Source organism: Carlito syrichta, unplaced genomic scaffold (genome assembly GCF_000164805.1).
Source record: "Carlito syrichta isolate Samal-C Ts95f unplaced genomic scaffold, Tarsius_syrichta-2.0.1 Scaffold309154, whole genome shotgun sequence".
NCBI lineage: Eukaryota > Metazoa > Chordata > Mammalia > Primates > Tarsiidae > Carlito > Carlito syrichta.
In genome coordinates, this window is record NW_007253250.1 from 37,940 (window position 1) to 53,969 (window position 16,030).

General features: G+C 39.5%; 1 protein-coding gene across 1 annotated transcript in view; it reads right to left on the reverse strand.

Moving 5' to 3' along the window:
• The window catches only part of NLRP9 (NLR family pyrin domain containing 9), a 31,866-nt gene extending 27,814 nt beyond the window's left edge, over positions 1-4,052 (reverse strand). The window contains exon 1 of the mRNA XM_008066859.1: positions 3,773-4,052. Coding sequence (XP_008065050.1) covers positions 3,773-4,052 — 280 coding nt within the window. The remainder of the gene's footprint in view (positions 1-3,772) is intronic.
• Positions 4,053-16,030: the final 11,978 nt, after the last annotated feature.

Here is a 16,030-nt window from a genome sequence, read left to right on the forward strand (position 1 = left end):
CAGCTGTATCTGGCTGAAAGTTAAGACAAACCATCAGAATTTGACCAGGTATGGTGGCTCACCCTTGTAATCCCAGCACTTTGGGAGGCTGAGGCAGGAGGATTGCTTGAGCCCAGGAGTTTGAGACCAGCCTGGGTAGCATAGTGAAACCTCATCTCTATTTTAAAAAATCAGAAAAATTAGCCAGTCATAGTGACACCTGCCTGTAGTCCCAGCTACTTGGAAGGCTGAGGTGGGAGGATGACCTGAGCCCAGCAGGTTGAGGCTGTGGTGAGCTGGGATTGTCCCACTGTACTTGAGCCTGGGTGACAGAGGGAAACCTTGGCTCAAAAAAAGGAAAAAGAGGGAAAAAAGTAAGAATTTAACTGCATTCATTGCTTCTCCAGTCTGTCTTGTCTACGTGACCATCTCCTGTTTATGCATTCTCTTTCATTAAACAGCTGATAGGAAGTCACCTATCTGCACAGTGCATATTTTATGCAGCTTATCTAATGAGTGAAGAGAAATAAGGAACAGAGAAGAATTAAAATCCTGGTCATGGTCGGGCACAGTGGCTCACACCTAAAATCCCAGCACTTTGGGAGGCCGAGGCAAGAGGATTGCCCGAGCCCATGGGTTCAAGACCAACCTGGGCAACATGGTGAGACCTCGTCTCTATAATAAATCAAAAAATTAGCCAGGCATGGTAGCACATGCCTATAGTTTCGGTTACTTGGAATGCTGAAGCGGAAGATCTCCTGAGCCCAGCAGGTCAAGGCTGGGGTGGTCGGAGGCATGCCACTACACTCCAGCCTAGGTGACAGAGTGAGACTCCAACTCAAATAAAATAAAATAAATAAAATCCTGGTCATAATCTGAATTTTCAACTTTCAGACAAAACTCGGATCCTGGGAAGGGACTAAATGGATGCAAACCACAAAGGGACTACAGGTCACACATGTGTCAAGACAAGGACAGCTGCCTTGAGGGCCTTGGCTCTCCTGGTGCTTGAGGCTGAGAATGGCACAAGAGGGTCATGGTGTCCCCTTCTATCTCCACCGTGTGCCTTAAATGCTACACACGAGTCACCCAAGGCTCTGAACAATGTTACCAAGTTAGCACTGCAAAACTGTCTCAGATGTAATACAGACAAACAGAAAGAAGACAAAGCCATTCTAAATTTTCATCAACATATATAATCATGGTTTCAAGTCTGTTGTGTCTGTATGATTTAGGCTTTTCTTCTGCCTGATGTTTCATTCTATGATGGAATTACATGGCAAGTCCTATTTTGGAACATGGTGTCTGACTGAACAACACAGGATGGACATATTTCCAAATTCATGCATATTTTTCATTGTAAAATCTTATGCTATTTCATTGGGTGGACCTAGCATTATCTCATTCATTTGCCATATTTTTTAGATTAGAAGATATAGTTTATTTAGAAAGTAAATTAGAGAACGAGAGAGATTCACCTCCCCAAGGTAGGGGAGGGAGCCGAAGTTAGGAAACATGGTGACCACAGCTCAAGGAGCTACATGATCAGACCACAGCTTAGCAAAGCAATGGTGAATGGAGAGAGAGGGGGAGAGGAGGAGAGGTGGAGAGGAGGAGAGGAGATTCACCTCCCCAAGGTAGGGGAGGGGCCCAAAGCCAAGAAACATGGCAGCCATAGTTCAAAGAGCCATGTGGACACACCAGAGTTCAAAGCAATCGCCCATTTGCTATATTTGTACATGATCTTTGCTGACAGCCAAAGTTTGAGACAAAATTCATAGACAAGGTTATTTAAAACTGATCATTTATAATTATTCACAGTGTATCTATTGTGTACCAGAAATATGGGTATCTGGGATATAGTAAATGAAACACAAGTTGGTAGAACTCAAAGTAGAGGAAGAAGATAACTATCATATCAGAAACAAAGACCAAACTGCAAGATACCCAACAGAAAACATGGTTAGTTTTTCCTAAGTGTCCCCCCTGGGGGAGCATGTCAAATCCATCAGCAAGTCGATCCGAACTGGTTTAGAGTCAGAGCTATCATTTTGGAAGTCATTTAGCATAAAGGAACATGACTGGCCCACAGTTTCTCATTTGTAAACCTTTGCTGAGGTGTGATGGGAATGAAAAATCATGGTACGCAAAGAAAACATTGTGCATTCCTATAGAGCCAAGGACATAAGCATTCTATAATTTTTATAAGAATATTTGTGGAAGAATTCCGGTGCAGACATGATATTTTATGATATTACAGGCTACTCTTCAGGGAAGATGATACAATTTTTCTTTTTCGTTGTTGTTGAGTTGGAGTCATACTCTGTTGCCCAAGCTGGAGTGCAGTGGCATGCTCACAGCCACCACAGTCTCCCTGCTGGGCTCAAGTGATCCTTCTGCCTCAGCCTTCCAAGTAGCTGAACTACAGGCATGCACCACCATACCCAGCTAATTTTTGATTTATTGCAGAGACGAGGTCTCACCAGGTTGTCCAGGCTGGTCTCAAACCTTTGGGCTCAGGCAATCCTCTCACCTTGGCCTCCCAAAGTGCTGGGATTACAGGCTTGAGCCACCACACCCAGCTAAGGTTTCATTTTAACTCTGTAAGTATGATACATTATGTTAATGGGTTCCTAATATTGAACTACACTTGCAGTATGAAACGCGATTTGCTTATTCTAAGAGAAAGCAATGAAAGATATTAAATAAGTATGTATAAACGACACCACCAACTACCAAAGAATAAAACATCAATGAGAAAGCATATACATAGTTCAGAACTAAACTCAAATTATAATTTTTTTAAGAATAAGGATCTGCCTGAAAACTGGACACTTCTGGGGGACAGAGGGACAGAGAGGGGAGGGAAGGGGCACGTGGCAACACACCGGGCACATGGTCCACTATTGGGGTGAGAGGGCCTGTGAGAAGCCCAAACCTCATCAGCATGCAGCTTACTGAGGTAGTAAATCCTCACTTGTGCCCCATAACACTAAAATAAAATTATAAAGAAAGAAAGAAGTTATGGGGCAGAATCTAAACATGAAGGAAGATGAGTGAATCCAGAACAATCCAGAACAAAGTCACAGCCCAGCCACACCCATGGAAATAAACAGCTGGAAGAAGTTAAAATAAATAGTAAATTTGGGATTCAAAAACAAACAAACAAAAAAGATTTGGCCTAGTCCCTGGCACATGTCTGGTCCAAGGACAGTCAACTGACATACTGGAACTCCATAACACAGACACTAATTCCAAGGTTGTCTCCTGCAGTAGAAGTAACTCAGCGTGGGACAGAAACACGGGAAGACAGTCCTTAGACAAATAGTATGTATCAGGGTCCTGTCCATCTCCAGTTCACCACTGGTCCACATCCAACCTTGGCTTGCCATTCTTGTTTGTTTGTTTGTTTGTTTTAGAGTCTCCCGGGCTGGAGTGCAGTGGCCCACTCACAGCCACCCCAGTCTTGACCTGCTGGGCTCAGGCAATCCTTCTGCCTCAGCCTTCCAAGTAGCTAAAACTATAGGCAAGTGCTATCATGCCCAGCTTATTTTTTGATTTATTGTAAAGATGAGGTCTCACCAAGTTCCCCAGGCTGTTCTGAGACCCCTGAGCTTAGGCAATCCTCTCGCCTTGGCATTCTTAATACCCCCGAGGCTCACCTTGACCCACAGCACCTTCTCAGGTGAGGGAGGAGGTGGCCACTTATGATATCACCTTCATGAGCAGAAGCCCCCAGGAAACCAGCCTTCCCCCACGGGTTCCTCCCCACAAAACACAAACACAAACACACCTCTCATCTCTTCCTGAGCCTTTGTCCAGAGATCTCTCCGATTGATCTGTAGAAATAGGCTCAAGGTCACCTCCCATGCCTGTTTTTCTGGATAAATCTTGCCCAACAGCTTAGCCAGATCTTCTCTTGAAGCCTTCTTTAGCTCACTCCAGGGGATTGGCTTGAGTTCAAATTTCTGAGGTTCTTGCCGGAGGAGTTCCTTAAATTTCCAAAACTCTTCCTTTCTGAGCTCCTCCAGGTACCACAGCAAGCCAAAGTCAGAAAAAAAAGATTCAGCCATCTCTTCTCCAGATTTCTCCAAAGGAAAAAAAAAAACTTCAAAAACAAAGGATAAGGGATACCTAGAGAAGATGATATGATTACAGAGTTAGGTCTAAGCAGTTTAATGTGACTTGAAATTATGGATATCAGGCACATCTGTGTCAAACACCATCTGGGGAAGTGGCTTAATCCTTCAACTTTCCACACAAGGGTGTATGAATTCAACACTGGCAACTAAAAATGTGGTTTATGCCAACTCCGATGTCAGAGATAACCATAACTAGATAACAAGACTAAATCTTTGAGGTTTATCAGTGGAGCCGAGAAAGGAAAAGTGAGGTTATTTCGATACTTGTCCCCTTTACTGTGTGTCTCTTGGGACACTTCCAAAAAGAGTTGAACATTGACTTGTGTCATTGTGGGAATGTCTATCTGAAGTTCAAAAGACCACGTACACTGACCATTCTTTGAAGGAGAACAGTTTCTAGTCTAGCTTGACTAAGTAATCAACATTTGTTTTAAAAATAGAAAACCTGGCCAGACGCAGTGGCACAAACCTGTAATCCCAGCACTTTGGAGGCCGAGGCAAGAGGACTGCCTGAGCCCACGGGTTTTAGACTAGCCTGGGCAACTTGGTGAGACCTCGTCTCTACAATAAATCAAAACATTAGCCAGGCGTGGTGGTGTGTGGCTGTTGTTCCAGCTACTTGGAAGGCTGAGGTAGAAGGATTGCCTGAGCCCAGCAGGTTGAGGTTGCAGTGGCCATGATTGTGCCACTGCACTCCAGTCTGGGCAACAGAGTGAGACTCCAACTGAAAAAAAAAATAAATAGAAAACCTAAGGAGGTGTGTCTTTATTGCTTGAAACTTTTGTGAATCCCTGAAAGATGCAAGCCACAGAGCTGTGACCAAAAACAAAATTTCAAATTTCAAAAGTAAAGCAGGAAAAGACAAATCCAGGGAACTCTAGCTTAGATCATGTGGACCTGAGAGAAAGGCGGGGCTCTGGGTATCTAATCATTTTAGTAATGGGTCAGGGAAGCACATTTTAAACAGCACTACAGGTCAGCATGCGGCATAATGGGAAAAGATAGGAGGGACGAGAAATTTAGTTCTAGCATTTACAAAAAGCCCCACATCCATCTAATTAAAGTTTCAGAAGGAAAGACATAATTTATAAAACAAAGCTTTTTGGATATGGATAAAAAGATTCACATCTTTAAGCTAATAGACCCTGCTGAGTCTTAAGGAATAGGAAAGATAAAAGATCACATCAAGTTTAACTTTCATAATTTCAAAAACAAATAAGAAAAGTCTAGAGTCTACCTGAGCACTGTCCACAATTACAACATAATGGAAGCCATGTTTGTATTTTATAAATCTGAGGGTAGTCACATTTTAAGTGGGAATATTTTATATATTTTGTTACATATTGTATATATTATATTTTGTATATGTATATATAAAGTATTTTGTGTGTTTATAAAATATATATAATATATTTATCAATACATGGGAAATATATTTTAATAGTATATTATTTAACCCAATATATCTAAAATATCAATTCAACATGTAAGCAATATATTTTTGTAAACAATATATTACCTTGTTTAATCCAGTGTATATACTAACAAAAAGGGGTGCTGTTTAACTTAATAACTGCCAGAGCACACATTACCAAATAGTGAACTGAATGTAATTTTTTTGTCTACAAGAAAATGAGCATCAGTTTGTAAGAATCCTTAAGGATAACACTGAATACAAGTTGGCAGTGCAAAGAAAAACTCTGCGTTCTATTCACAACAGCAAAAACATGCAACAAACCATGCTGCCCATCCAAGCTGGACTGGACCAAAAAAATGTGGTACATATACGTAATGGAATATTATGCAGCCATAAAGAAAGACAAATATATAGACTTCACAGCAACTTGGATGGATTTAGAGTCGATCATATTCAGTGATCTAGCACAGAAACAAAGAACAGAGTACCATATGTTCTCACTCCTAAGCAGACCTTGAACAGTTATACTACTATGAGAAAGGGATTGGCAGTAGAAACTGTCAGGGTAAAGGGGAGTCCACAACTCATCAACAAGGGTGCCTGCATAATGAACATTTGTACGCCTAACCCTTAATTGTACCCCCACATCTTTAAAATAAAGAAAAAAAATTAAAACTCTACAAAGAATTTACAGTAAATAAGTATTGACCTTTGCTTCCATTCCAAGTGGTATCTTTCACTCAAACACAAGAGAATAATAAACCACTTCGGACATGAAAACATTCACTGTTTACCATCCATAAATCCTCCCCGAGTCACTGGAGGATATACTCAAAAAAAATTAATGAAATCTGCTCACGTGGAGAATAATTGGTACCAGAGACTGGGAAGAGTGTGTATGGCTGGGGGAAAAGAGAAGTTCTTTAATGGGTACAAAATACAGTGAGATGAAAAAGCTAAGTTCTAGTGTTTGAGAGCAGAGAAGGGTGACTATAGTTAATAACAATGTAGAGAGTTTTCAAAATGGCTAGAAGAGAGAACTTGATATGTTTCCAACACGTAAAAATTATAAATACTTGGGTGATGGATACCCTAAGTACCCTGACTTGATCACTACACATTCTATAACACTATAAATTTGCAGAAATACAATGTATCCCAAAAAAGTTCTCATGAAAAAACAATACATAGTGGGGAACAGAGGAAAAAAACAACTAACTTCCATTCGATTTGTAGTTATAAGACATTATAAAACAAAAAGCAAATAAAATCAGCACATCATTTATTGAACTGAAAGCTAATCCAATGTGACCACAACCAGGCCAAGAAAGAAATTCCAATCCATGTTCCCCTCACCCCGTGGCAACACCCTCCCCTTAAGAGATTGCTACTACCCCATACTCACTTTGTGAATTTCACTATGTAACCTTACAACTTAGATTGCATTCTAAACAATGTAACTTAATACCATACAGTGATATTTTAAAAATGAAATGATAAAGTCTTTTGTATCTGGTCTTTGGTACTTGATTTCTAATATTATTTCATGTTTCACATAGTTATAAGTGGTTCATTTATGTTGGCATATAGTATTCCAACTGTTACTATTCCATAGTTTATTAATGCTACAGTTGACTGGCACATAAGCTTCTCTTGTATTTTTTCTTGTTGTCAGTGGCGGTAGTGTTTTGAGTCAGGGTCTCACTCTGTCGCCCAGGCTGCATTGCGGTGACACAATCATGGCTCACCACAGCCTTGACTTCCTGGGCTCAGGCAATCCTTCCACCTCAGCCTCCTGAGTCACTGGTACTACAGGTGCATGCCACCACACCCAGATAATTTTTTAATTTTTTGTAGAGACAGGGTCTTGCTATGTTGCCCAGGCTGATCTTGAACTCTTGAGCTCAAGTAACTCTCCCACTTTGGCCTCCCAAAGTGCTGGGATTACAGGCATGAGCCACTGTGCCCGGCCTGTTTCTCTTGTTTTTGTCTAACATAAATGATACTTACATGAATGAGCTTTTATGTGTAGGCTGGTGCATATAAGCACACATTTCTCTGGATGTATAATTATATGTCATAACATAGACAGATCACCACATTTACTACATAAAGCCCAACAATTTTTCCCTTGTAGATACACTAATTTACATTCCCACCAACACCGTATGAGCATTTCTTTCCTCTGCAAATCTGCTTATACTTAATATACCTTAATCCAATTTTGCTGATGCAAAAATTAAACTGACATTAAAATTGCAAGTGATCTCATTCTAGGAGACAAAAACAAAGAGGTGGGAGAGGATATCAAAGCATGTGTAAATTTTTTGTTTTGTTTAGAGGGGTTATGACTCCTTATTAAAGTATATAAGAAAAAGGATATATTTAAATAAGGTAATATTTGACGACTAGCAATTGTAAGAACAGAAGCAGAGTATTTAACTTCCTTATCATTAGAAACCTGCCAGACAGACTTCTGAAAGAACTAGAAATTGACCTTCCATAGGACCCAGCAATTCACCTATTGGGAATATACCCAGAGGAACTCAAATCATTCTACAAAAAAGATACCTGCCCATATATGTTTCTTGCAGCTCTATTCACAATTGTAAAAACATGGAACCAACCATGCTACCCATCGAAGCTGGAATGGATTTTTAAAATGTGATACATATACACGATGGAATATTATGCAGCCATAAAGAAGGACAAACATATGGACTTCGCAGTAACTTGAATGGATTTAGAGTCAATCATACTCAGTGATCTATCACAGAGTATCATATGTTCTCACTCATAAGCAGACCTTGAACAATTATCATAATACTATAAGAAAAGGATTGGGAGTAGTGGGAACCTGTCACAGGGGAGGGATGGGGTTGGCAGTTGAAGGAAACTACTAGGGGAGGGAGGGGCACACCTCATCAACAAGGGTACCTGCATAATCAACATTTGTATACCTAACCCTGGATTTTACCCCACATCTTTATAATAAAAAAAGAAGGGGAAAAAAAGACAATGCCTGTGCTGTCATCATTAGGTTTTTGCTGGCTTAAGAAAAACCAAGATTTAAAAGAATTTAGATTTTTCATCCATGTAACTTTCTGTGTTGCTTTTAAAGTTTTTTGATGATCACTTTGGTTTAATGAATAACTGCTGTTTTTACAATGACCTGTGATTGTTTTGATGTTCTGAACCTCTTAATATCTTTGACAAATGTGCTATTAATTCATCCTTGTGCTGTTAGGTTGCAGGACTTTGGCTCCTGGGTCTGAAAAAGGCAGTGATTCCTGCTAAATCACATCAGCCAGAGCCTCATCTTCAGACCCAAGAGAAGGCTACAATCAAAAGTAACTGCCTTCATGAGACACAGAGCCAGAAAGTAAAGTTATTCGATCCCTCCAGGCCCAGGAACTATCATAGACGAGCTGGGCATGTGAGATTGAAAGGGTCAATTTGAGGGATAAAATTATTTCAGAGATTGTCTACATTAAACTCAAAACACCTTGATGTAAGGCCAGTATCCAGGCCCCTGTGTCAGAATTATAGGGTTTTCTTGGAGCATTGATCTGTTATTTAATAAAAAATTATAAACGGTTTTTAAAAGGTTATGAAAAATCTTACCATATAGCCAAACTGATTAAATAGATTTGCTCGTAAGATTTATTAACATTGGCTTTAACATTAAGAATACACTATGCAAAGGTAAAATTTGGTTTTCTCTTCTGAACAAAATTTTCATGTAATATTAATAAGAGATAATAAAGGACTTTTTCTCTATTGAGCAAACCACGGGGAAAAGGAGAAGAGAAAGAGGGAAAGATTTAGCCTCATGTTCATTAGGTCTTATTGTCTGGGAAACTGAGTCTCCTCTCTATCAGAGAATAGAGGCTTTCGCTTATTTTGAAATCCTTTAATTAACATTTTGGCTAAGTAAATGATGATTTTATAGTGACTTGCAATCCTATTTTGTGATAGCAAGTGTTATAAACTTTTCATTCTTGACAAACCTTTCAAAAGCAAAATTACAAGTTCTAAATTAAGTCTTTTTAGCCCCAAACTAGCCTTTTAAAAATTTATGAAGTCCCCTGACATCCAAAAAAATGTATGAGGTTTATTTGGTATGTTAAAATCATACAGGAAGCACTGTCAATATGAAATGATGTTTAACGTCCTTTGGGATATATTTATATGTGTTATCAATATTTGTTTTTAAATTGTATGAGTCCCAAAATTCGGATGTGTCTCAGTATATGTTATTAGTGATCATTATTATAATGTGAAATTGTTGTATGCCACAGAATTCCTGAATTTCCTTGTCAATTATGTCTTTAACCATGGCTTTCCTAAGATTTTTGTCATTTACGTCATTTACTTTGATTCTTCTAAAAAGAATTATCAGCTATAGTTAAAACTTGCTTCTTGAGGGGAGTTCATGAAAAGGACTTTTGAATACAAGTTTATGATAACTTTGGTGATTGTGAACTAGAGAGAAAACTTCCAGAACTCTCATTAAAGAGTTGATGTGTTCATGAGGATTGCCCAATATCAAGCAGAACAGGAGTGAATTGCATGGGCAAAACCAATAGAAAACTGAAATAATTTATATAGCCTGTAATTCATGCCTGTAATTTCAGCACCTTGGAAGGCTGAGGCAGAAGGATCATTTGAGTTCAAAGGTTCCAGACCAGCCTGGACAACATAGCCAGACCTCGTCTGTACAAAAAAAAAAAAGAAATCGAAAAAATTAGCCAGGCATGGTGATGTGTGCCTATAGTCCCAGCTACTCAGGAAGCTAGGGAGAGAGGATCACTTAAGCCCAGGAGTTCAAGGCTGTGGTGAGCCATGATCATGCCCTCCAGTCTAGGTGAGAGTGTAAGACCCTGACTCAAAAAAAAAAACTTTTGAAAAAATAATATGCCATTTGGGTTATGCACAGGAAAGAGTCTGTGGTGTGTGGATATGAAATATACATATATATTTTGTAAAGAGAAGGTGCTTTGATTCCAAATCAAGTAGTTACACACCATTCAAACTTCGAAAAAATAACTTAATTTAATAAACTTGACCTCATGTTGGGCACAAAAACTAAAAGGGAAACAAGGATTTTAAATCAGAAATCATGGTTGCATTCAACAGTGACAATAAAATAAAATTAGGAAATAAAGGCAAAAGCATAGAAATTCGTAGTTAATATATTATTATTTTAATATAACTCGGGCAAAGAAGAAGAAACTAATTTTACTTACTTAAAAATGAACACACTTACCAAAATAAGCTTAAATGACCATTAAATGCATGAAAAATATCTTAGTTCATCTTTTCCAGCCAGATTTTAGTAAATATGCAATTTTCATTGTAACATAAGGGGAAACAGGTATTAAATGTTGTGAGTAGAAATATAATTGCATGATGCTTTGGGTGGAAATCTGGCAACTTCTATTAAATGTTAAATGAATAGCTCCTTTCACCCTACAATTGTACTTCCTGGCATCCATTCCAAAGTAGCATTTGCACAAAATACCCAGAGTTTCATGTGCACAAATGATCACTGCCATTTTAAATAGTTTTGAAAGGCAGAAATCTAAATATTCATAAATAAGGGAACAGTTAATCATGGTGTGATATATATTATGGTACAATCTGTTATATGAGATTCTTTGGACCATTATATGGAGACAGAGGTAGAACAGAGAACAGAGAGGCCAGGGAGCAGTGAGGGGAAATTGTTGTTTAATAGGAACAGAGTTTCGGTTTGGTAGGATGACCACACTCTGGAGATGGATGGTGGTGATGACTGCACAGCAATGTAAGTGAATTTAATGCCCCCAAATTGTAGTCTTAGAATAGATAAGATAATGTACACTAGTGGGGGTGACACGTTCACTTAAAGCCCAGACTTCACCACTCTATGATACCTCTATGTAACGAAAAATCACTTGGTATTCCTGAAGCTACCGAAATAAAAAATTTTTTAAATAGTGGGAAAAAAGTTGAAAAAACATGAGTGTGCATTGCTCATTCTCAAAAATAAATTTCAATAGCTCTAAGAGTACAAGTGATTTTTGGTTACATGGATGCATCACAGAGTGGTGAAGAAGTCTGGGCTTTAAGTGTCCATCCACTGAGCAGCGGATGATGAAAATGTGATGCACATATATGCCATGGAGTACCATTCAGCCATCAAAAAAGAACAAAGTAATGTGTTTGGCAGCAACTTGGACGGTACTAGAGACCATTATCCCAAGTGAAGTAATGCTGGAACCAACCCAGATACCCATCAAAAGTGGACTAGATAAGAAAATGCGGTACATATTCATGACGGACTACTACACAGCCATAAAGAAGAACACAATCATGGGCTTCAGGGTAACATGGATGCAGCTGGAGACCATCATACTAAGTGAACCATCACAGAAACAAAAAACTGAATAACGCATGTTCTCACTCATAAGTGGGCCCTGATCACTGGTCACAGGAGCACAAGACTGAGAACACCAGACACTGGACACTGCAAGGGGAGGGAGGGAAGGGAGTGGGAGAGGGGGCATGTGGCAACACTGGATACCACGTCCACTATCAGGGAGAGAGGGCCCACTGAAGTCCAAACCTCACCTGCACAAAATTTACACTTATAGCAAATCTTTACATGTACCTCATAACTCTAAAATAAGATAAAAAGAAAAAATGGCAAATTTCATGTCATATATATTTTACCACATTAATAAAAAATGCCCTAAATCTCTTCTCTAAACCTTCATCTGTAGACACCGAGTCTCCCGCAGCAGTCAGGCTGTCTAATCAGACCATTCCTCATGCTCCAGGGGCCACACATGGGGCGAATTTCCCTGTGGCTGCTCCCTGATGCCTTCAGACTCTAATCAGGCAGACTGTGGCTCCACCACCCACAATCATCTCATGCCATAGCCGTCCATGCAGACGGTGCCACCTGGCTCACCCCCACTTTGTGGGCATACAAAACAGACGTTACTGACAAAAATGATTAACAGATAATTTAGCATAATATTAGGACAGCCTGGAACCCCTGGGTGATAAAAGGTTACTCCAGAGTCCATCAGCCAAGTCACCATAGCAACAGGTTTCAAACTTAATTCTCTCCCTGTGCCGCCTTCTTCCTTTGACATGTCTCACTGCCAAAGATTTGGGGTTTTTTACTTTTTGTCTCTCCAGGCTACATGAATCTCACAATCAGAACCAACAGACCTGCCAGGTCTGAAAAGCAGACCCTCAACTTCCATGTCTCCTTAGTTCTCCGATGCCCAATTCAATTTAGACCAAAAAAAATAAATAAGGAGTCCCAATTCCTCCGGGAAGCATCCCATTCTCTCGCCTAATTTAGGATTGGGAGACACAGAGGTTTAAAGAGTGGAAGTGCTGGGCACACAGTCTATCTCCAAATTAAATGCTTTTCACTGTGGTACATCCTTGCCAAAACAAAAGGGTAAGACTTGATCACGTCTTTTTTTTTTTAGGGGTATAAAATTAATAAGACACAGTACCTATAAACAACGCACTCACAATGTGATGGGGACATTGGCATTTAACAACTCTTTTTTTAAATTTTAGATTCAGGGGGGTCCATATGCAGGCTTGTTGCATGGGTATATTTCAGGACAATGAGATTTGGGCTTCTGTTGAGCTCATCACCCAAATGGGGAGCATGGTACCTGACAGGTAGTTTTCCAAACTTTTCTGGCACTCTTGTTTCTTGATCTTTATGCACCCCACACCTTTAATAAGCACTGAGAAGTTGAGAAAATAAAAGTCAAGAAGAAGACTCACCCAATCTGACACCAAGTCCTCCTGGCAGGGACTTCCCATTAAAGAACAGCTGTGGAAAATGAGCATAAAAGGCTGTGTCAGCTCTTTGATTGGCCACAGAAACCCTCCCTTCCCATTGGCTGTCATGGTTCTTGATGGCCAGACTCAGAGGATGATAGGAAGCTGTTTGGGCTTGCTTTTAACTCCTCAGGTGTGCATAATCTTCCTTCGGGCATTGCTGGGAGCTGCTGACTTCTGGATATTCCCATGATGCTATTAGCATCATCTCCTGATATAACCTAATATGACCACAGGTCGTCTGCCAACAATCTTCTCCTGCCATGAATGAATCCTAATTTGGAGACTGGGGTAACTAGAACCACCTGCCTACCCTCTGAGTGTCTGACTTCCCCTATAATGTAAGCTTCCTAAGGAAAGCTACTTTGTGCATAGTCTCAATGTTCATAGCAGCACTGAAAAAAGGAGCATTTGTACATAAGGAAATAGACGCATATGCTTGAATGACGGGCTTAGGAGCAGAATGTAGGGTCTCTGCAGCTGCCTGCTATCACCCCGTATTACTCTCATCATTGAATCCTGTGTGAGCCCTGCCCCTTGGTCCCTCTAATTACCGTTACCCACCATCAGCTGCCATCATTGCCACCACTCTCCTTAACACTAATCGAATGCTAATGATGTCAGAGTCTTTGCTGCCAAGGGTTTCACGCAAGACCTGATTTACTTCTCCTGAGAGCCCTCTGAAGTGGGAGGGGAGGACAGGTGTCATCACAAAAGGTGCCTGCTTCTCAACGAGGGGAAATGAGGGCCAGTTGGGGGCTCAAACTTCACCTACACATAGACTACTCATGTACCTAATCCTGACTTGTACCCCACATCTCAATAATAAAATAAAGAGAGGAAAAACGATGTCAATTACATTTCCCATCATTTTATCTCTTGTCTATAATTATTTTCCTGGCAGTCATTCAATGAAGACCTTCGAGTCGCTTTTTGTACATTGCAAAAAAATGTATACTTTTCTAGACATGAATAGACACTTCTCAGGAGACACACAAGAGGCCAACAAACATGAAAACCTGCTCAGCATCACTCACCATCAAAGAAATGCGATTATCTAGTTTCCCAACACTATTTATTGAACAGACTACTTCCTCATCGTGTGTTTTTGGTGCCCTTGTCAAAGTTTAATTGCTGATGCAAGCATGAATTTATTTCTGCATTCTTTCTTTTGTTCCACTGGTTTATTGTGTCTGTTTTTAAGTCAGTGCCATAGTGTGTTGATTATTATCTCTTTATAAAGTAGTTTGATATCATGTAGTGTGTTGCCTCCAGATTTGTTCTTTCTCAAGACTGCTTTAGCTATTCAGAGTCTTTGTGATTGCATAAGAATTTTAGGATTGTTTTTCTATTTCTGTGAAAAATGCCTTGGAATGTTGATAGAGATTGCATTGAATGTTTGCATCGATTTGGGTAGTATGGACATTTTAATCAAGATACAAAATAATTTGCATTGATATATACTAATTGCAAACTTTCTGAAAAGGAAATTAAGAACACATTTTCACTTACTATAGCATCAAAAAAATTATTTTTTGTTAAGATTCAGGGACTTGCTTGGTCATTCATGCTGGAGAGCAGTGGTGGAATCATAGCTCACTATAACCTCAAACTCCTGAGCTTCAGTGATCCTTTTGCCTCAGCCTAGCAAGTAACTAGGATTACAAGCAGGCACCACCATATCCAACTAGTTTTTATTTTTATTTTTAGTAGAGACTTGATCTCACTGTGTTGCACCAGCTTGTTTTGAAATCCTGTCCTCAAGAGATCCTTCCACCTCAACATCTTGGTATTACATATATAAGCCACTGCACCCAGTACAAAATAATGCAGTTTTAAGAACTCAATTTAGCCGCCGAGGTTGAAGATCTATACACTGAAAACTATAAGACAATGATGAGAGAATTTGGAAAAGGCTCAAATAAATGGAGAGATATCCCATCCTCGTAGGTTGGAATAGATAGTTAAAATGTCTATACACCTAGATTCTCAATAAATAATTTCATCATTACTTTGCTTATTTGAAGAATGGCTTGGGACATGGATCTATTTTACTCTGTTGGGCAAGTATCTGCTTCACTACATCTTATGTATAGAAGGGCCATGCCATGGAACAGATCAAGTGCTGGTCAAAAACAGGTCAAAACAGATTTACCCATGTTTGTTAATATCAGCTTTACACATCATAATTGGGATAGTTTAATCACCACCTTCCTAACTCTGTATATTTCAAGCTCAGGTGAGCACAGAACTCTCTTACATTTAGTCTTTCAATCCTAACAGAATATATTATTGTTGTAGTCGTCGTTAGAAAGGAACAGACAGGCCAAATGATACTTTTCTTTATTGATTATGTATACATTGCTTACAATTGAGTTTTACTAATAAGGTATAGATTGGGCTGTCTTGGACTCTATATCATGTAGATTCTACTCTTGAATGAAGGTGAGTTTTTGCTCTGTGTTTTGTGATGTGAACCACCAGGCAGTAGTGTAGAGAGAAACAAAGAAGATAACACCCAGGGGGAAAAAACACTCAGAAACCTTAAAAGAGTTCTAGTCTCAGGACCAGGGGAAGAGTCCTAGATCCAAACTTGACATCTTCTCCTGAAATATCTTGTCAAAGGCTTCAC